The sequence below is a fragment of the Chelonoidis abingdonii genome, chromosome 16, assembly GCF_003597395.2.
Source record: "Chelonoidis abingdonii isolate Lonesome George chromosome 16, CheloAbing_2.0, whole genome shotgun sequence".
Lineage (NCBI taxonomy): Eukaryota > Metazoa > Chordata > Testudines > Testudinidae > Chelonoidis > Chelonoidis abingdonii.
The window spans coordinates 20174524-20196428 of NC_133784.1; the positions used below are offsets into that span (position 1 = coordinate 20174524).

At 57.4% G+C, this 21905-nt stretch overlaps 1 protein-coding gene across 1 annotated transcript in view; it reads left to right on the forward strand.

Annotated features, from left to right (window-relative positions):
• The first annotated feature begins 6049 nt into the window (after positions 1 to 6049).
• The window catches only part of SEMA3B (semaphorin 3B), a 34444-nt gene continuing 18588 nt past the window's right edge, over positions 6050 to 21905 (forward strand). Inside the window, exons 1-2 of the mRNA XM_075072875.1 lie at positions 6050 to 6155; positions 16902 to 17043. Of these exons, the coding sequence (XP_074928976.1) occupies positions 16950 to 17043 (94 nt within the window). The 5' untranslated portion in view covers positions 6050 to 6155; positions 16902 to 16949. The remainder of the gene's footprint in view (positions 6156 to 16901; positions 17044 to 21905) is intronic.

The window sequence follows — 21905 nt, forward strand, 5'->3', positions numbered from 1 at the left end:
GGTCATTTTCTTTTTAAAATATTTTAGAAATGTTTCAAGTTTTTGTTGAAAACCTGGAAACCCCCAACTGTGCTTCAATTGCTACAACCTCAAACAGCTGCAGTTTGTGGGGGAGAGGGACAACGTGGAAGATTTGACAAAAATTAACAATTTTTGTGAAAATTTCTGGCTTTGCAAAAAAAATGTTGTGTCAAAAAGTTTGGCTGGAGAATTTTTGCCCAGATCTAATGAACTTTCTCTTTCTTTCTTTCCCACGTGGTTCATGCTGGGCCCTGAGATTTTTTTCTTTTTTGGTGCAAGGACAATTGCAAAGCCCAGGCTGTTCCTTTCCTTAGTTTCTCAACTCAGATGCAAAATTTCCACAACCTGGTGGGACTTTGGATGGTGCATTTGGTCATGCTTTCCGGAGTCTTTTGCCCCCTGGAGGCGGTGGGATGCATGACAGCCTGTGGATGTAGGGGGCAAAGAGGGGAGGAGAAAAAGAGACATCGCCTTTCTTCCATGCTGGTTGTCTTGTCTGGCTAGCTGGAGAGCTCTTTGGGCCGGGGGCTGGTGCAATGAGGCCCTGGCCGAGTTATTAGCTTGTATTGCTATAGCACCGAGAAGCTCTGGAATCTCATCGTGCGTGGAGCTGTACAAACTGGGCACTGTCAGTTGCAATCGGGCTATTTGTGGGGTACTTACTATGCAGAAGGAGGCTGAGGGAGGAAGGCAGATCCCAGGCTGTTTTGGAACGTGGGAGAAGGGCTGTTAAGACGCGGGGTTATGACTGGGAGTGAGGGGATCGTGGGACGATGTGCAATGCATAGCTCTCTCTAATGGGGGGTTGGTCATGCTGTGGGGTCCCCAGGGGGACTGTGCTGGCCTGTGGAGGAGGTGCCATGAGGAACCAGCCTTGGGCATGGGGCTGATGGACCTTCGCGGGTGCTAGGGAGAAATCCAAGCGAGGTGTTTGCTCAGTGCTGGCCTTGACCTCTCCCCAGAGGAGCCTCTGCGACGGGCTGAGACCTTCAGCTGCGGACATGCCAGCCAGCAGCCAAAACACAGCTCAGCCAATGCTCACTGCTCCCACCGGGCCCAAAGCGCTGGCGGGAAGTGTTTACACCTCGCTCCGAACAGCAGGACCCCAGCACTCAGCAGGCAGATATGGCGCAGCTCCCACCCCGCTCTTCCCTCTGCTAGGGCAGGCTGGGAGCATGGGGCTCCAGGCAATGGGACGGTTCCCCACAGGCTCCCATCTGCCCTTCCTCTTCCCCACAACTACACCACCTCCCCCTGACTACCCAATTCCCTGGGCATCAGATAGCTTTCCTGGCTCCTGGGCAACCTAAAAGGCCTGACCAGCTGACAGGTAGCACCATGGCTGGTGTCATTCTGGGAGCAACAGCGGGGCAACCAGATGCCATGCCAGGAGCAGCTTTGGCATAGGCACTGCCATCATCCCATCACTTGGTTCTTGTTGAGCTCTGGGCCAGCACCAGGTCTGGCAGCCCTGGAGACGGAGCCTGCTACATACCCCTTGAGCGCAAGGCCACCATGAGCTCCCCCCGCCCGGCTGGCCTGGGAGGACTCCTCCGTGGGTGGAAGAGGACCAGTGGCCTGGGAAAGGATGGACCAGGACTCCCGACTCGGGTCACCCAGGTCCCTGGAAGTTGGTATGTTGCAATGACTTCATGGCGACTGCTGAGCAGGGCTTAGATTTGAACCCCACTCCCCATCTTTGCTAGCGCCTTCCTGAGCATGCAAGGAACTGCCCCAGTCCAGAGGGCAGATCTGCCTATACAGCTGCTTCCACCCTGCCCCCCTTCGTTCGTTGTTTTCCCATCCCTGAGCCCATGTTTCCCTGGGAGCGCAGCGCCAGCGTGGCAATGCCAGTGGCCAAGGGGTGAGTGCAGAGGTATCGATGTGACCCGGCAGCCCCCAGCTGGCCACAGGACATGCAGAAAGGTGGGAAGTGCACAGCACCATCCACTGCACGGCACTTGCTATTCTTGGCAGCGCCGGGTGGAAAATTAGAAGCATCAAAAGAATTTTGTTTTCCTTTGGCTGGGCCAAAGCCAGGCAGCTGGGCCACAGCTGAGCAAGGAGGAGGCTGATGGATTCCATCATCTACCTCTAAGCCAATGGCCAAAGCCTTGGTCCGTGGGATCTGTGACACGCTCCCCCCCCCCCCGCCCCAATGAAATCATTGCACCTGAGCAGGCTTCTCCATGCATTCTATGTTGCCTTTGCGCACGCTGGTTCTGCTGCATACGTACCCCACTGGGTACATAGGTGCTCTGCCGGGCCATCACTGCGGGCCTTAGCTTGCCAGCTCATGTTGTAGTGACTGAAGATTCCAGGTTCAATCCCCACTCTCCAAACCAGCCCTTGCAGGAGCCAACCAGAGGAAATGGGACCAAGCTCCTGGTGTCTCCCAACAAACAGGGACCATTTGCCCCCCATTATTTCTCCACCTGCAGGCGGGGTGGAGAGCCATAGAGCATCCTCCCAGCTCAGTAGGACGATCTCTATCTTCTGGCATCGCTAGAGGGCTTCTCTCGCCTTCCTTCTTTGGCCCGGGAGAGCAATCAGGAGGCACCGAGCTCCTTGGGCTCCTTGCTCGAGGATGGAGGTGGACAGCTGCTGTGCCCCAGCATTGGGTGCACGGCATTGGGCACAGCCATACAGGCACTGGCATTGCAGGGGATCCTACAGGCAGCATGGAGCATCCATGAGCTGAGAGGCCAATCTCCAGGGAAAATGTCCTCACTGCATCAGCCTATTCCCATCCTGGGCTTCTGCCCAGCTCTGCTGATGCTCCTGAGTCCTGCCAGCAGCCCCGTCTGCACAGCCTGGCCTGGGCTGAAACTGCGCTAATTCTGTGCAGCAGATGGATTGGATGGTCCTGAGCCCCCACCCCCATACACTCAGCCCCACCACTCAACGAATTCCCACCCAGCTGCTGAATCCCCAGTGCCCCCCATCGGTGAACCCATGGAACAATAGCCTCAAAGGCCAGTGCCCCGCAGCCTGGGGGAAAGCCGTGTCTCGGAGAGGAAGGGAAACAGAAACCCACCAAGATGCTCACGCGGCATCTGCCTGTGAAGCCCAGATCTGCAGCTTCTCCAAAGATGGAGGTGTCTAGTCTCTGTTCCCCCCCCACACACACACACAGGGCACAATGTCTGGCCCTAGATCAAGGCCAGAGTTTAAGCATTTTAATCCGACACAGGCCTGTGCCTACCCCACATGGGAGCTGCAGTGAAGGGGACCAGGACTGAAGGAGGCGTTCTCTGAGTGGCTGTGCAGTGGGGGTGGGATGGGGAAAGGGCAGAACTTAATTTGTAATGAAATAGGGGCTGGGGCTCAAGCAATTTTTTTTACTTTCATAACTAACATAAGCCCAGAGGTGCCGGGGCTCTGACCTGCCAGGCTTGGAGGCGCCAGGGCTCTGACCTGCCAAGTCCAGAGGTGCTGGGGCTCTGACCTGCCAAGTCCAGGGGCACCGGGGCTCTGACCTTCCAGCCCAGAGATGCCAGGGCTCTGAACTGCCAAGCCCAGAGGTGCCGGGCCTCTGACCTACCAGGCCCTGAGGTGCTGGGGCTCTGAACTACCACACCCAGAGGTGCTGGGGCTCTGACCTACCAGGCCCTGAGATGCCGGGGCTCTGAACTGCCAGGCCCAGAGGCGCCGGGCCTCTGACCTACCAGGCCCTGAGGTGCTGGGGCTCTGAACTACCACACCCAGAGGTGCTGGGGCTCTGACCTACCAGGCCCTGAGATGCCGGGGCTCTGAACTGCCAGGCCCAGAGGCGCCAGGGCTCTGACCTGCCAGGCCCAGAGGTGCTGGGGCTTAAGCTTGGCACAAATTAAGCAGTGGGAAAAGGTGTCCTGTCCCTGCCCTGGATGGCCAGAGGTAGTGGCTCCAGGGCCCCCATCAGTCTGAAGGAGGGTGCAAGCAGGGAGAGGAGTGGGAAGAGGCCAAGGAGTGTGTGGGGAACAGAGATGTGCTCAAGGTCACTGCACTTGGATGGCTCCGTCCCGCAGCTGCAGGCCTGCCAGAGCCATTTCGGCCCACACACATCCTGAAAGATCCGGGGGAGGCGAGGACTCAGGGCGAAGGTGGCGCACAACCCAGGGGCCTGGCCATGCTCCAGGGAGTCTCTGGCCGCCGCTCTGAAGTTCATGGGAGGAGACAAGACTGGGCCCCTCTCTTTGCCTGTCACCCCTTCCTTCCCCCAAGGATCACACGCGGAGCCCCAGGCTCAGCCGTGGGGCTTGGCCAAGGAGGGGGCTGGACAGTGGTGGCTCCGTGGGCAGCCATGGCTGTGCAGAGGGGCGGCTGCCAGCCCCTGGGGCACCAGCAAACAACCGGTTCTGCAGGATGCTGTGGCTGGCAGGGTGGGAGAAGGTCAGCTCCCGCCTTGGGCAAAATGCTGGTTGCAGTGGTCAGGTGCTTCCCAGAGCCAAGGAGTGAGCCACTTGCAGCCCATGGGGTGGCAAATGGGCCCTAAGCCCCTTTCCCACCCCTCTCACTTCCCAAGATAAGGGCAGGAGCAAATGCAGGGGTCAGGGCCTTGGTGTGTGAGGGACCCTGCTGGCGGGAGCATGGCTGTGCACGGGGCTGGGAGGGAGAGAGGTGTGGGGGTTGTGTGGGATGGAGTGTAGCAGGGGTGTGCGGGATGTGTGCCTGGGAGTAGCTGCATGCTGGGGATGTGTGGGGGGGAGGGCTATGTATGAGGTGGATAGGTTTTGGGGGTGCATGATGAGGGTGCAAGGAGGTGTTGGGGTATAGGGTGTGTGGATGTGTATGATGATAAGCTATGTGTGCACGCTGGATGTGTGTATGAGGACAGGAGGTGCTCTACAGGTACAGGAGGGGTTTGGGGTGTGCTGGGGGTACAATGTGGCGTGTGGGGGTGCAGGAGGAGGTGTGCGCTGAGGGTGCCTTGGGGGTGCACTGGGGGTCGATGAGGGTGTGGGGGTGCACTAGGGGTACAGAGGTGTGTGCTGGGGGTTGCTGAGGAGTGTGAGGGTGTGTTGGGGTGCAGGAGGAGGGATGCACTGGGAGGTTCCGTGGGGGTACAAGAGATGTGTGGTGCACTGGAGGGTTCCCTGGGGGTACAATGAGGGCTGTGAGGTATGCTGGGGGTGCCCTGGGGGTGCAGGAGGGGGTATGATGAGGGGTGTGGGGGTGCAATGGGGTACAGCAGGAGGGGCGCTGGGGGGAGCAGGGGGTGCAATAGGGTACAGGAGGAGGGGGTGCTAGGGGGTGCGATGAGGCTACGATGAGGGGTGTGGGGGTGCAATGGGGTACAGCAGGAAGAGGTGCAGGGGGTGCAATGGCCTGTGGGGGTGCACGGTGTCAGGCAGGAAGGGCGCTAGGGGGTGCGATGAGGCTCGATGAGGGTGTGGGGTGCGAAGGGGTACAGCGGAGAGTGGGCGCTAGAGGTTGCAGGGCTGGTTACGATGAGGGGTGGGTGGTGCAATGGGTACAGCAGAAGGGTGCGCTGGGGGCAGGAGGTGGATGAGGGGTGTGGGGTGCAATGGGTACAGCAGGAAGGGGCGCTAGGAGGTGCGATGAGGCTACGATGAGGGGTGTGGGGGTGCAATGGGGTACAGCAGGAAGGGGCGCTAGGGGGTGCGATGAGGCTACGATGAGGGGTGTGGGGGTGCAATGGGATACAGCAGGAAGGGGCACTAGGGGTGCAGGGGGTACGATGAGGGGTGTGGGGGTGCAATGGGGTACAGCAGGAAGGGGCGCTAGGGGTGCCCTGGGAGAGCAGGGATGTGCGCACGCCCTAACTTTACAGCCCCGCTTCTTCGCCCGCGTAGCTCTGCCGGACCCCAGCCCACTGCCCAGGGAGCGTTTCCCCCTCCGCCCCTGCAGCCTGCGGGCCGGGCAGCGCCCCCTTTAAGCGCCGGGAGGGAGCCGCCCTGCCTGTGGCTGCGCTGGGCGCTCCCCTCCCCTTGGCCCCGCCGGTCCCCGGGGTTGGAGCCAGCAGAGCAGTCGCCGCGGAGGCGCAGGCCGGGTCCGAGGAGAGGCGCCGCGTGGTGCCGAGCGCACGGCTGCCGGGGACTCCAGCTGCGTCCTGCCGGCTCCTTCCAGCGCCCCGAGCCGGAACCCGCCCCTGCTCCCTGAGTTCGGGCCCCCGGGGGCCCGCGGCGAGTCAGGTCGGTCTCCCCGTCCACGCGGGCTTTGCAGCGCTGCCTGCCCGAGGGGCGGCCACAGGCGGGAGGCGCAGCCCCGATCCGGGGCGCCGGGAAGGGCCCGGGCCGGGCGTCCTCCTCCCTTTGCTGCAGCCCTCTTGGGGTCCCCCAGGCGGGAGATGGGTCCCGGCCGGCCAGCCCTGGCGCAGGGGCAGCGCTCGGAGCAGGTGTTGCGGACGGAGCCTTTCCACAGAGCCGCTGGTTTCCTGCTCCTGCGGGGCGGTGGACGCCGCGGCGACCAGCGGACGGAGGGATCCTGGGGGTGCAGAGGGAGCGATGGCGAGGCTGTGTGGTGCAGTGGTTAGAGGGGGGTTGGGCTGGACGTCAGGACTCCTGAGTTCTATTCCTGGCTCTTGGAGGCGGTGTGTGCGCAGGGGAGAGACTGAGGAGACCTGGTTTGAATTCCCAGCTGTTTCCTGTGTGAGCCTGGGCAGTCACTGCCCCACTCCATGTCTCAGTTTCCCTGGCTGCAGAATGCAAGTGCCCCATGTACAGCACTTTGAGTTGAGTGCCTGTTGGCTGGATGGGGTGTGTGTAGGGGCAGGGGCACAGAATCCAGGGTCAGACTGGGGCTATCAGGCCCTCCTGGGGGCTGAGACAGAGATGTCAGAGCCAGGTGCTCCAGCCTCCAGAGCTGTGCAATGCAGTTAAGTCTCAGGAGAGTGACTGGCTTTCCCAGCGTCAGCACTTCCCTAGGCAGATCCTGAGCCGGGGATGGGATGGAGACAGGCCCAGGGGTGAGCTCTGTGATAGATACAGGCTCTGCTTGTTGCTCCCCCATCTCAGTGCCACCCCTCTCTCTGACAGTGCTGTAGTAATGAGGGGCCTGGATGCCAGGGGATGGTGAGGGGGCTGGAGGGAACAGAGGGCCCCTGCTCCCAGCCATGATCTGGAGTGTCCAGTTTGGAAAAGGCTGTTTGGGCAAGATAACTGGGTCCCCAGGGACTGATTCCACCAGATCTAGGGTCTAAGCAGGTGTGGGGGGGGGGCCTTCAACCCCCCCTGCTGTCTACAGTGTCCCCCTGTCCCAGTGAGGAGGGATAGCTTAGTGGTTTGAGCATTGGCCTGCTAAACCCAGGGTTGTGAATTCAGTCCTTGAGGGGGCCACTTAGGGATCTGGGGCAAAAATCAGTACTTGGTCCTGCTAGTGAAGGCAGGGGGCTGGACTTGATGACCTTTCAAGGTCCCTTCCAGTTCCAGGAGATAGGTATATCTCCAAATATTAATTAATTAATTAATCATTCTCCTTCCCCCATCTGGTGGCAGGCCCCTGTGGAAGGCAGAGATGGCTGGTCCTGAGGCATTTGGGATTGGGAGCCATGCTAGTGCAGATTAGAGGTGGAGAAGGGGGCTGCAGGGGCAAAGCAGGAGGGGGAATGCTGTGGGGGTGGGGGCTAGATAGTGGGCATGGCCTGTAGGGTAGAGCCAGGGCACCTGCAGAGGAGACGGGTTGCCCCCCACCACAGCCATCACCTGCAGTCTCCAACCTCCCATCCAGCAACGCCATGTACTGCCTTGCTGGCCTTGATTTCCTTCCTCCTGCTTCTCCCACTGCAGGAGGCTCATCGAGGGGTCTGTCCCAGACCCAGAGGGGGACGTTTTTAAGCATGTTGGGTTCACAGTTGCATCCAGTGCTGGCCTTGACAACCAGCAGCTCGTGTGGGCTCTGGGGTGAGGGGGCAGGACTATAGCCTTCCCAGCTGACTTCTGTTTTGCTTGTCACCTGATCCCGTAAAACACTTTTACAGCCTTTCAAGTGTGCAGCAGTTCGCCGGCTGGCACCGGCCCGAGCCCCGCCAGCCAGCCACAGCCGCGCTGGAGTTTGCTTTAAAGGGACAGCGTGCGTCCTTTGGCCAGTGGGGAGCAGGGAGCGCATCCTGTGGGAACAGCACTGTCTCAGAAAGGAGCAATGTCTTGGGGGTGTCCCACCACCTTCCAGGAAACCTTCGACTGGAATGGGAGGTGTGTGTGACACCTCACTCCTCTGTTCTCATGGGAGAACAAGGGTCACCTAGCTGGATTATTCTGCACTCTGCATTGCTATGGTGCCCACACAGGCGTTACCTCCTCGATGGAATGCGTGTTATTCTGGTCAATCAGTAATGAGACCTTCCATTTCTCTAGGGAATTGTATCAAAGTCCATCTATCCATCCCCATACATACACCCTCATCCACCCACCCATCCATCCATCCATCCCCGTACACACACACACCCATCCACCCATTCATCCATCCCCCTACACACACACCCATCCACCCATCCATCTCCCTGCACATACACCTATCCATCCCCGTACACACACACTCATCCACCCATCCCTCCCTGTACACACACACACTTCCATCCATCTGTCCATCCCTATACGTACACTTCTATTTCTCTATCCCCCTACAGACCCACCTACCATCAAAATGTGGAACAACACTACTCAATGGGGAGGGAGCAAGTGGTTTTTTTTCATGGGGGGAGGGGAGTGAAGAAAATCTTACCCATCAAGGAGGCAGAACTGGAATGTGGTTTGACCGGGACACTGGGATTAGCACTCAACAGGATCACAGGATTTTTTTAATGACTGCGATAGGCCATTAGTCTTGGCGGAGGGCTAATGAGTGCTCACAGATCTCGCAGCAGGGTTTCTTTGGGAATGAGCAGTGATTCTATCCTCTAGGGACAGTTCAGTCACCCGCCCAGCCACACGTGGCATGCTGAGAAGCTGTTGACTCCTGTGACTAAGGACACAGCTGGGCACAGGGTGAGAAGCTGGCAGCATGCCCTGAGCCTTCCCTACCTGGCTAAGGACCAGTTATCAGGGAGTCCCCGGACAATGCTTTGGAACTGCTCTCCACAAAGCCAGTCAGGAGCAGACTGTCTTCAGGGAAAGCAGCTCACACAGCTTCCACTTCCCTGGGTCTGACCTTGGAGCATTCAGCATCCTCTGTCACTCCGTGTGCTTCCCACAGCTAGTCCGCCCAGGCGGGATCCTGGGGAAGCCACAGGGTCCTGCACCCCCACTTTGCAGTCAGACGTGACTCTCAGCCAGCCAGTAAAACAGAGTTTTATTAGATGACAGGAACACGGTCTAAAACAGAGCTTGTAGGTACAGAGAACAAGACCCCTCAGCCAGGTCCATTCTGTGGCCCAGCGAGCCACACAACCCCGTCTGCCCTCACTTCCCATCCCCAGCCAGCTCCAGACTGAAACTCCCTCCAGCCCCTCCTTTCTGGCCTTTGTCTCTTTCCTGGGCGAAGAGGTCACCTGATCTCTTTGTTCACCTTTAGCTATCCCCTTGTAGAGGGGAAGGGCCCCAGCCACTTGTTGCCAGGAGACACAATGTCAGTGATTTATGCACACTGGCCTTTATCTCACCACCTAGAGACTTAAGAAATGCATAGGGGAAACTGAGGTACCCACACAGTATTCAGAGGAAACATTAAAAACAGTCCCACTTCGTCACAATGTGTCACCCGAGGCAGATCATGGCTCCCCAGCTTGGTCAACTGGTGGGGGTTGTATATTGCTCTGGAATGGGCAGCAAGCTGCATCTCTTACCTACATTCCATGGGTCCAAGCCCTGCACCCCTGGAGCAGCTTCCAGGCAGTGAGGGCACAGATTGATCTCCAGCATAACGGAATGATGCGGCCACGTCTTCAGCCCAGGGCATGGAATGGCCTCCAGGCGGCAGGGGTCGTGGCGCGTGGCACAGATGACATGATGGAGCATCGCGGTGCTGGGCCATGGTGCTTTGATTCCCTGAGCAAAAGCCAAGAGGTGGCCACCTGCCTGCCCGGCAGCCACTTCACTAGGCTTAGCCCTGCCTGGCAGAGGAGAAAGATGTTACGTATGTGTAGATGTTACCTTCCTAAATACTGGAACCGAGAAGTCCTGGTGCCCAGGCCCCTGCTGTAACCACTAGACTACATTCCCCAAGCAAGAAATGGGGATAGATCCCAGACTCCCAGGAGTCCTGGCCCCCAGCCTCACAAATCCCCTCCCCCTTCCAGAGCTGGGGAGAGAACCCAGGAAATCCTGGCTCCCAGCTCTCCCCCCACCCCAGCAGGCAGCTCCCAGCACTGTGGCCTGCCCAGTGCCTCCCCAGCCAGCTAACTGCACCTCCGTGTGGGAGCCCTGATGACTCGGGCTGCCCCCAGCACAGTCCAGGGGACTGATGCTATGGGGAAAGAGGCCGTGTTTTCTTGGCTTCATCTTCTCCTTCTCCTCCAGTCGAAGGAGGCAGCAGCTTCCAGTCAATCGCATGGGGGAATTTTCCACTTTTTGATCTAAAGCAAAGAGAAAGCTGCTTTGGCTGGAGCAGCCCAGCCCGGCAGGGTGTGGGACAGCAAGCGTGGGGGGAGCAGAATCCATTCCAGGGGGCTCAAGAGTTCGGATCCAGTGGTTTTTCTTGTGCTCATTCCCATGGACTCCCAGGGCAGAGAGCTCGCTGATTGTCTGATTTGAATGCAGACTCGTGGCCCCTGGAGTAGCTCCAGGAGATGCTCTGTGCTGGCTCCATAATTGCTTTGGGAAGTTGATGTCACTTAATCACAGCCAGTGCAAGGAAGCCATTGCACAGGCCGTATTGGCTGTGATGCCACAGTCTGTTCCCTTGGCAGAGGAGCAAGACAGGACCGGGAAATAATTCCTCAGGTGTTGTGGGGAAGGGAAGCCAGGAGGAGCAAACTCAAAGGGGGATTCACTCCTAGGTGCGGGAGTGGGGCCTGGCAGCTCTGCTCCACTGAGCTTCTGGCTGGCAGAGGTTAGTGGGCCTCATTCTGCTCTCCTTTGCACCCACTGACCCTCATGGACTGCCCAGGGGCAGGATAGAGCAGCATTTAGCCTCTTCTGTGTCTAATCAAATGATATCGGACAGATAATCCAGATGTGCTGGGGCTTGGGCACTGATCCAGCAAGCATTCTAAAGTCACTCGCATAAGAACGACACCCAGCCCTTCTTGTCCGTAGCTCCCAAAGGTGGGGGAAACTGAGGCACAGAGCAGGGACGTGGCTTGCCCAGGTCACAGGGCCAGTCAGTGGTCAGACTGCCTCAGTCTGGTCTGCTCCTCATGCATAGGGCTGCAAGCCGCAATTCACTCCACAGGGCTCTGGGGGAGAGGAAGTACGGTCTAGTGGTTAGAGCACTAACGGGCTGTGGGAGACTTTGGTTCAATTTCCAGCTCTGCCACAGACTTTCAGCTACTCTCTGTGCCTCTGTTTTCCCTCTGTGAAATGGGACATGAGCCCTGCCCTGTTGTTCAGTAGATCCGTAAAAGATAGTAGGTTGTTCGGTAGATCCGTAAAAGGTGGTGGGTTGAGCTGTGGTTGCTGAGGGTGGGGTCATAGCCCTGGGACTGAAATATTTCAAAATCATCTTTTTGTCCTGACATTGCATGTCATACGGATTATTGATATTCCCCAGGCTGTCTCATGAAACACACTCCTCAGTCACATGCAGCTAACTGTGCCGAAGATCCTTCAGCCCGGGCAGACCTAGTTTGATCTCTTGCATAATGCAGCCAGAGAACTGAAGGGGTAATGAAATCCAGACAGGTTATTTTTCTCCTGGAGGCCACGGGGTGGCGCTGTATGTGTGGCTGGGAGTGAGCGGGGCATTAGCGGGAGGCAGACAAAGCAAACCTAGGGCAAGTGCTTCCAACCATAAAACTTTGCTCAAGAAAGAGTTAAGGCTCGAAGTGTGGTTTAGGGGGGCCCAGTGGACTCCCCAGTGCAATATTACTCTAAATTTGACACCGTTATGCTAGAAACTCTGGAAATGAACAGCCAAGCCAGTGCCTGCCCCACCCAGCCCCCTCACCATCCAGTCCTGTCCCCTCATTCATCCTACCCACATGACCTTAACTCTGCCCCCTGAAATTTGTGAAGATATATGCAAAGGTAGAAATAAGCAGTGCCTGGAAGATCATTGAGACTCATACCCTCAAGGGAGCTGCTCCCAATAGGCTGCGGCCCCCACCCTGCAAGCAATCTTCGTAAGTTCACTTCCCCAGGGAAGGCCCATAACGTTCCCCGCTAGCAAAAAAGTGACATGCAAGAGTTACTCTGCAATGTAGTTAAAAATACAGACTTGCAAGGTTAATGGGCGTGAACGTAAAACCTACATGACCATATAATTGACGCACTTCGTAACAGCAAACAGCTCATTCACAGAAATATTCTTCTCCATCCACACAGCAGCCTGTGACATGAGAGAGAACTCTGGCCTAACAATGTGCGCCCACTATATTCCTTCTGAAATTATTACATGTTTAATAAGCAACATGTAACCCACTGCAGCGTATTGCAGTAACGGAACAGAGCAAAGGAGCAGGTTTCACCTCACTGAGCAGTGTGTGTTGGGGTACTGCGGCAAACAATCCAGCATCGTCACTCTACCTGAATCTCTTTATTGTGCATTTCCAGGTGTTGACATCTGAGGGCTTTTTCAGGGGTAGGATCTGGGCAGAGAAAGTGTAAAGAGGTTTCAGGAGAACATTATAGCCTCTGGCTTCTGCTTAACCAAACTCGCTCAGTTTGAACGGAGAGTTGGGTTGGGGAATTTCATGTGGCTTGTCAGCGAGAACCAAAGATTAAAATCAAATGCTCTTTCAACATTCACAGGCAGGCTCTGCGCCAGTACCTCTGGGTCTGCTACCATGCAGAGGGGAGAGGCTGTTTGCTGGCCTCTTGTATGGGTTGTGCCTGGGTCCCCGTGAGGGAGCTTGGGCTATTGCTGCAGTCCTAGGGGGTGTGGACTGGTGGATAGAGGCATTTGGCTGGGACTCTGTAGATGTGGGTCAACCATTGATCTGCCCTGAGTGGGAAGGTCACGTCTTCTTGCTGGGCCTCAGTTTCCCTGCGCGTCCTTTGTCTTGTCCTTTTAGATTGCTGGCTCTTTCTTGGCCCAGTGCCCAAATGTTCCAGGTTGCTGTATTGCTGTAATGCTCAGTTGATCTCAGCTTATTAGGGGAAGCTGCCTGTACTCAGACCAGAGAGGAATGTGTTCCTTTGCTATTTGCTTTATGGCCCCGCATCATGCTGAGCTTAGAGTGGCTTTAGTCAGAGGCTGGGGAGCGCCAGCGCATTCCCAGATGCACAGTTTGTTCTGGTGGCAGCACCGCTGCAGTCACGTACCAGAGCAGCCTCCAACCCTTTCTTCCCTTCTGCCCTCCAAGCCGCCTGCTGTGGTGTGTGGGGCAGGGGTAGGCTTTAATCCACACTGGAAACGTGGGGCTTAAAGCTTTCTCTCTAGAAGATCTTAAACATGTGGGGTGAAAGCTGGGGGCTGTGTGGCCAGGATTTCACCCTTAGAGTCTTAATGTGGGTCAAGTTACGAGGAGAGGCTTACTCCTGACTTACAAAGAGAGGCTGAGGGAACTGAGGTTATTTCTCTGCAGAAGGGAAGAGTGAGGGGGGATTTGATAGCAGCCTTCAACTACCTGAAGGGGGTTCCAAAGAGGATGGAGCTCGGCTGTTCAGTGGTGGCAGATGACAGAACAAGAAGCAATGGTCTCAAGTTGCAGTGTGGGAAGTCTAGGTTGGATATTAGGAAACACTATTTAACTAGGAGGGTGGTAAGCACTGGAATGGGTTACCTAGGGAGGTGGTGATGACAAAGCCCTGGCTGGGATGGTTTAGTTGGGGTTGGTCCTGCTTTGAGCAGAGGGCTGGACTAGATGACCTCCTGAGGTCTCTTCCAATCCTAATCATCTATGATAAACCCTCTCTCTTCCCTGTCCCCTCTGTGACCCCGAAAACACCCCACTTGCTCCCCGATCCCCTTTCATTCCCCTCCACACTCCTCCAGTCTCCTGCTGTTCTAACCCCACTAGACCCTGGCCCTCTTTGCCTTTGCCATCATCTTTGTGACCCCCCCTGCTTCACCAGCAGACCTCTGCCCCTCTGGATTTGTCCCCTAGCCTCTTGTTGTTTCCCCCTGCCCTCCCCAACGCACATGAGGGTGTAGCCAGGGGCAGCAGCAGCTCAAGTTCTAATTTTAAATCCTACTGTGTAGACATCTTTGCTGATCTCTCTCCCCACTCCACAACCTCCCTGTGGAATTCTATTGGGGAGAGGGATTTCAAGGGGATTGCTTTGTGTCAAATCAGAGCTGTGACAGGAAGCTCCTGGCTTTAGCTTGAATGATGTCGCTGCTCCATAATACAGTAATGAAGAGGCTAATGCATATGTGCGCCTTTGCCTTCTGCTGGATGACATCAGAATTGCACCCCTATATGTCATAAGCCCTAGATTGTGTGCCTTCAATGGCGATTCTCCATTAGCTCTGGGGGTCACCACTGAGCTCAAAGTGGGTACAGAGGGGTCTTTCTGCTCCGATTCACTCCTTCCTTCCAGCCCATCTGCAGATGTGGCATTTCCCTTGGGGAATACAAAAGTTTCATCATCCCCTTTGGTTTTTCATGGCAGTTTTCCGCTGTCCTTTGCATAACCACTTCTGCAATGCAGATTTGCATTCCCGACTTGGTCTCTTTGTCTCTTGCTGCTTGGAATGCAAAGAGCTTTTGTTGGCTGGTTTGTGTTCAGTCGGCACAGAGAGCAGTGCTGGCCACGGGGAACCAGCAGGGGGCACTCAATGACACAAAACCTGGCTCTTCTTGTAGGCCCTACTTCAAAGGAGACAGCTGAGAAGTGGCTGACATTAAAATATGTAAATAAATAAAAATAAACTCAGCCTAAGTCGCTAATACAAGATCAGACGCTGGAGTTCTCAGTGCTGCTACATTAATCCCCAGTTGCAATTTTGCCCTGTTGTGTTTGGTGCTGTGCAAATGGGTCATGAGTGACTGTCCCTGGCCAAAGAACATACCATCGAAACAGTTGAGGGCTAGAAACTGAAGTGACTTGCCTGGGCTCTCACAGTAGGTCAATGGTAGACCTGGGATTAGAACCAGGTGTCCTGACCCCTTGCCTCCTGCTCTACCCACTGGATGGCACTGCCTCGCTAATTGCTCTGTTGTAACTGAACTGATCTTCACAAGGGGAGTTCACAGCAGCTGGCCAGGAAGCAGTTTCCTCAACCCGCAATTAGTTTTGAGAGTTGACATTTTTCCCCCCGATCAAGTGAGGAGGAAAAGTGGAAATCTCGGAAATATTTGCAAATTGAAACACTGATTTTTTTTATCTTTATTTTTTTCCATTTTGGGTCAATCGAAATGTTTCCTTTAAAATATTTTCTTGTCCCTCTCTACTTGGCACTAGTGAGGCCCCAGCGGGAGTACAGTGTCCAGTTCTGGGCCCACAGGAGAGCAACAAAATGATTAATGGTTTAGAAAACCTGACCTGTGAGGAAAGGTTAAAAAAACTGGACATGTTTAGTCTTGAGAAAAGAAGCCAGAGGGGGAACCTGTTAATAGTCTTCCATTACGTTAAGGGCTGTTATATGGAGGATGAGGATAGATTGTTCTCCATGGCCACTGAGAAGTACGACAAAAAGTAATGGGCTTAAGCTGCAGCAAGTGCGATTTTGGGTTCGATATTAGGAAAAACTGTCTAGTTCAGCTCTGGAACAGGCCTCGAAGGGAGGTTGTGGAATCCCTGTCACTGGAGGTTTTTAAGGACAAGTCAGACAAACTCCTGTCAGGGCTGCTCTAGGGTTACTTGGTCCTGCCTCAGCGCAGGGGGCTGGAGTTGACGGCTTCTCAAGGTCCCCTCCACTCCTGCATCCCTGTGGTTCTATGATTTCCACCTTTTTTAATCTTTGTTTTTAGTCTAGTTTGCTTCAGTTTAGAAAGGAAAAGTGGTTTTGAACCAGCACATTGGAATTTTTCATTTCAAAACTGTCAAAACAACCCGATGGCAAGTTTTGAAACTTTTTTCTGAGCTGGGAGATTGGCCGAGCCCGTCCCTGCTTTGGGTACAGTTCCAGTTTCAATGAATCGACATCTTCTGACAAAACACACTGAGTCACAAAATCCCTGCCCGGCCTTAGTGCTCAGCCATGTCGGTTCCGCGTAAGCCCAGCTCAGCTGGGCTCCACATGTGCAGAACCCAAGGGGGGCTCCCAGCCCAGATGTGGCAGTTCTCAGCAGGCCAGATGCAGATCCTGCCAGGAGGCCATATGGGCACGCTCCAGTGCCAGATATGACCCACCTGCTGTCAGGGGCAGCTCTAGCTTTTTTGCTACCCCAAGCACAGCAGTCAGGCAGCCTTTGGTGGCTTGCCTGCCGGAGGTCCCTGGTCCTGCAGCTTCGGCGTACCCGCAGCCATATTGCCGCCAAAGTCGTGGGACCAGCAGACCTCCCGCAGAAATGGCGCCAAAGGCTCCCTGAGTGCTGCCCTAACGACAGATGGCAGGCCGCCTCACCCCCTGGTTTGCCACCCCAGGCATGCACTTGCTGCTCTGGTGCCTGGAGCCGTTGCTGCCTGCTGTTTACCAAGCGAGTGCCAATGCGCCGGATCACAGAGGGGCTGGCCTGGGTGTAAACAGCTGCACAAGGTGCAGGGTGAGCGACTCTCCGTCTTGGCCCCTCATCCAGAGCAGAAACCCCTCCAGCTGCTGGCTTTGGGTTGGACGGATCAGGCCCAAGTCCCTCCCGGCCACCTGCCCCACTCCAGGGAGAGCAGGAGGAATGTGTTTCTTGCCAAGGGTCATTCCTCCTCCCCTGAGGCGGACTCTGAAATCACCCTCCCACCCACGCCTTGGGGAGGGGGCTGTAATCTGAGCTCACTGTCTCTCTCGCTCCTCTGCCTTTCCAGCTGTCTGAGGCTCAGAGTCCAGCCTGCGGAGGAGCTGGAAAAGTGACCATGATCCTCGCACTGCTGCTGCAGCTGCTCTGGATCCTGGGCGGATGGGGCAGGATGGCTGGCCCCCACCCCAGGCTCAGACTGTCTTTCCAAGGTAAGCGCAGCGCGGCCCAGGCGCTGTCTGGGGAAAGTGGTCCCGTCCGGAGCACGCGGATCCGTGGGATCCCCATACTGCCACCAGGCCTCGGGAGGAGGTGGGAGTGAATGACCCGGTTGGATCGGTAGGTGTCTCTGGTGGGTTGCACCTCCCCGCACCCTGTGAGATGGGCGGTCGCGCTGAACCCTTTTGGCATATCTTATCCAAGCTGTATCCGGAAACGTGTGCCCGAGTTAAACAATACGGGACGCGGTGATGAATGACAGATCCTCGCAGGACAATTTCTGTCATCAGCTGCCACTGGCATAAATCCTGTTGCCCCACTGGCTGCCGAGAAGTCCAGGCCATATTCTGATCTCGGTTGCCTCAGCAGGTCCAAATCCTGAGCTAGCCAGTGGAATTACTCCGGATTTCGGTCAGGGTAACCAGGATCAGGTTCTGACTCCACGTTTTGTGAATATGGTACGTTAAAGCCTCCAGTCCCAGAGACAGAAGAAGGAATATTTTCCTGGAAACGAAAGCTGCCCTTCCACAGCTGTCCTGCCATGCCCTGCAGCATGTGGGGTGGCGTTGGTGCAGGCTTTGGTGATCGGTATTCAGGCTGGATTCCTTGCAGCAGCCTCGGGAGCTAGATCCCCAGCAGGCCAAGCCGGGGGTAACTGTACAGTGACTTCAGCAGAGCTGTGCCGGTTGGTGCCAGCTGGGGATCTGGCCCCCAGGGCTTGGCTGCAGCTTATGTGGGTGCCCCCGGCTTTGGATGACCTCCAACAGGCAGAGTTCTGGGAGGGATTATGGGGTTTTGGGCTGAGCCGTTTATGGCACCGGGAGGGCTTTCTTGTGGGGTTCTGTCTGGGATCAGAGCCAGCCTACACGAAGCAAATGCTCTGTCCAACCTGAGGGGCAGGTGGGGGCTTGCAATGAATTCTTATTACAGCCATGCCAGGCCGCCTGGCAGTGTGTTGTGCCCCTCACCCCTGCCAGGCTGACACTGGGCTGGCTCCGCACCCGGGCCAGGGGCTCCAGCTGATGCTGCAGAGAGAGCCTGGGGTGCAGAGATGCTGCATCCCCCTTGGTGGCCCAGGAATGCCCACGGGCAGGCAACAACGTCATCCACAGCACTCTGTCCCCACACGTGTGAACTCTGTCGGTGCTGCAGGCCAGTCCGGGAGCTGGATGTCTGCAGCCTGGCTGGATGCCCCACTGTGTGAGGGCCTGGCCCGCCCCATTCATTGTGGATGGTTGATGTTGCTGGGGGAGCAGCTGCCTTCCTGTCTGGCGGTGGGGGCAGGGCTATAACTTAGGTCACCTCCCCCATCATCCCCCCTCCCCCCCCAGCTTCTCAGGTAGGATCCAGATTTCATCTCAAGGAGATGTGAACTCCCCCTTTGCCCATACCCCAGCCTGTGATTGCCCCATCTTTGGAAGGTCTCAGGGTTACATTTTCAAAGCAAGAGGAACGGGAGTTAGCCCCAGCCCAGCCTGTACACCCTGCCCTGCTGGGACATGTATATGTCTTGGGAGCTGGCTGGCTCGAGGAAGGGATCTGGACCTTTTCATCTCCGGGTCCCCAGTTCTGATCCGGCCCTGGAGCCGGGGGACTGGCTGGCCCCAGGTTTGGGAAGTGTAGGCCTGAGCCGCTGCTCTCCGATTCACCCAAGGGTGCGAGTGACCCCCGGCATTTCCCAGGGGTTAATGACCGTGTGACATGGGTTTGGGGGTGGGAGGTAGCAGGTGTCCCCCAGCCCCTACCCTTTAGGCAGCCTTGTCCCCTTGCTGGAAGCCTCAAACCCAAGCAACTGTGGGGTGGAGACATCTTCCCCTCTTGCTCCTTATAGGACTCCCCTGGGGCAGGTGGAGGTGGGGCTGGCCCTGCTGCTCCAGCTCTCTGGGGAGGGGACTGGAGGGCTGGAGCCGGCCCCTCTCAGCAGCAGGAAGAAAGAGGCCTTCAAGGGGGTGATGATATGGAATGAGTGGAAGCCATGCAGCCTGCCTCCCACCCATCCCAGGCACAGCTCCCGACAGCCTCTTGCTGCCACATGACAGCTGACCCCAGCTCCGCCAGGAGCCCAGGGTGCTTCAGGAGCTTGGGCACGGCAATGGGCTGGGCTGCAGCAGTGCCTAGCCTCAGTGCTGATCCCCCACGCAGCATGCCAAGGGGTCTGGTGCTCATTGGCCTCGGCACTGAGGCGCCTCTTGGCTTCAGGGGCCGGTGCGGGCCTTGGTGCCCTTGGGGGCCAGGGAGGGCTCTGATGCCCTTGTGAACTGCTCTGATTTCCCCACCTCCCCACACTGGGGACTGCCAGAGAGGGTGGCATGAGGCCATTGTGCCAGGGAGCACCCCTAACCCCAAGGTACCCTGCCAGTGGGCAGATCAGTTCAGTTCTGACCCCTTCCCACGGCCAGGGCAGCACACAGGAGCTGGGGTGCAGCCCAAAACAGGGCTCTGTGTCCTCCCTTCTGGGACATGAGGTGGCTGGGGCAATCGGTGGCAGGGTGCTGCTGCACTGAGAGCAGAGGCCTCTGGGAGGCCTTTGCCCTTTCCACTAATTTGTCCATCAGCCAGAAACTCATTAAAGAGGTATGTGGGAGTGGGGAGGGAGCTGCCTTTTGAGCAGTTTCCAGAATAGTTGCTAAGCAGCAGCGTGAGGTTGCTGGGTTACCTCACGTGATGCCAGTCTTTGAATGCTCCCAGTCAAGTCCCTGAGCAGCCGGTGTCAGGCGGGATTGAACCAAAGGGGAAACGGCCAGCGTGGGACGGGGGAGGGTTCATTGTGAGATGGGGGGGAGCTCCTGGCTTCTCCAGCCGCAGCCTCTCTCAGTAGGGGGCGCTGCAGGGAGTGGGGCAGGAGCACTGGCTGTGGGGCCTCAGCCTCTCCCAGCAGGGGGTGCTGTAGGATGCAGGCAGGGGTGCTGGCTGTCAGTGTCCCCAGTCCCACTGAAGTGTGTTTGCTCCCAGTTCCTGTATCCACTGTGTTACTTTCACACCTGGTTTCAGCAGCGTGGCACTGACCCCTGGATTGAACCCGCACCCCCATCCCCACTTCAGCTCGGGGAGCAGCAGTGCCTTGTTCCCAAGTGTCCCGCTGCTGGCCAGGGGCCATGGCGGCCAGGCTGAGGGTCCCTCATACTTGGAGCTGGGGCTGTGTCTTCCCACTGGGAGGAGACCCAGCTGGGCAGCCAGGGCAGTGCGAGTCCATGCCTAGTCACAAAGCCAGCAGTGCTGTGCTGGCCCCCAGCTCCAGAGCCTGGGGCTAGCTTGTGGTCCCTCCCGGCCATACTGACTAGAGAGGAATGTGAAACTGACCGGCCTGGCTTTGCTCTCCTGGCCAGTTAGCACTGAGAGGCCGTGGGGCAGGCAGGCGATTGGCCCCTCGTGTGCTGGCAGCAGCGGGAACCTGCCCGCCTTGTGCAAAAGGTAAAGCCACAAGAGGCAGTGGGGTCCTAGGCACAAGTTCCTCCCTGTGGGCCCCTTCCTCACCACTGCATTGAGCCCTCCCGTCCTTAGGCTGGCTCCACGTTCCTGGACGGCAGGAGAGGCTGCAGGGGGTGCAGGAGCAAGAAGGGGTTAGAGCGCAGGGAGGGATGTGCTGGCACAGTGGGGGAGGAGGCAGGAAGGGGTAGCCTGGGAGCAGGGGAGGGGACATGGAGTGGTGGGGGGACAGATGGGGGAGGTGGCCTGGCAGCGGGGGAGGGGCAGGGAGCTGTGGGGGAAGGGGAGGGGCTGATGCTGCAGGGGAGGAGGATACTGGGTGAGCTGGCTCAGTGAGGGAGGGGGAGAGAGCGGGTGGGCTGGCAGGGTGGGGGTGGGAGAGGGGGCAGAGAGGGGGTGAACTGGTGCTGCGGGGGAGAGGGCAGAGACCTGGCTAGGCTCTGGCCCCTGAGCCATGCTAGGCTGTGTGGTCCCTGCAGGCCCCTCTGGCACAGGCAGCCTGTCCCCTGCAGCTGCTCTCCCCCGCCTCCCCACAATGGCCCTTTTGTTCCTGCGGTGGCCAGCAGACCAGGCACTGTGGGGCAAAGAAAGGGCCTCTTCTCTGGGGAACAGCCGGTTATGCTGTGCTGCCACTGACGTGGTGAAGCTGGCAGGGGGAGGGGGTGCCAGGACAGAGGATCCAGGGACGAGCCAGGGATGCAGAGGGAAGCAGCAGCCCCTGGGCACCCCCTTCACCTCATGCACCCTCTGCCCATTTCCTAGATTGCCCCAGTCAGGGCAGGCTGAGTAGGGCTGTGGGGTGCATAGCTGCCACAGCCCAGCTTCCGGGATCATGGCATCCAGCTGACTGGCCCCCCCCAGGGATCTGGGGTTTCTCTGCGCTGGGGTGCCCCAGACATTCAGAGCCACTAGTGTCCAGTCCTGCTCAGTGCCTCAGTTTCTCCTCCCCAGTCTATTTAGATTGTGAGTGCTGGGGACTGACTCTCGCTCAGGGTCTGGCACAATGGGGCCTGTAACTGCTCCCCTAAGGCACAGCACTGTGCCTGCTGGTCAGGGAAGCCCTCTCACCAATGCCATGGTCCCTGGGTATCCTGACACCAGGCAGCATTACTTATGGGGCACCTGGCCCTGAAGGCTTAATTCCTTCTGCAGGAGACGTAGCTGGCCAGCGCTGGGGGACAGCAGTGCCAGTGTTGGCAGCACTGGGACCGAATCCAGGGCTAATTCCACAGCCTCTGCCTTCCCTGGCATTTAACCCTGCCAGGAGGCAGCTGGCCTGGCCCTGTATTCCCTAACCCAGGGCTCCAGCCTCTGTATTAACCTCTTCAGTGCTGCCTCAGGTATGGACTAAGTACAGCTCCGGGGCTGTGGGCCGGCCTGCAGACGCTGCCAGCCCCAGCGTGCCTGAGCTGCACACAGCCTGTGGTAT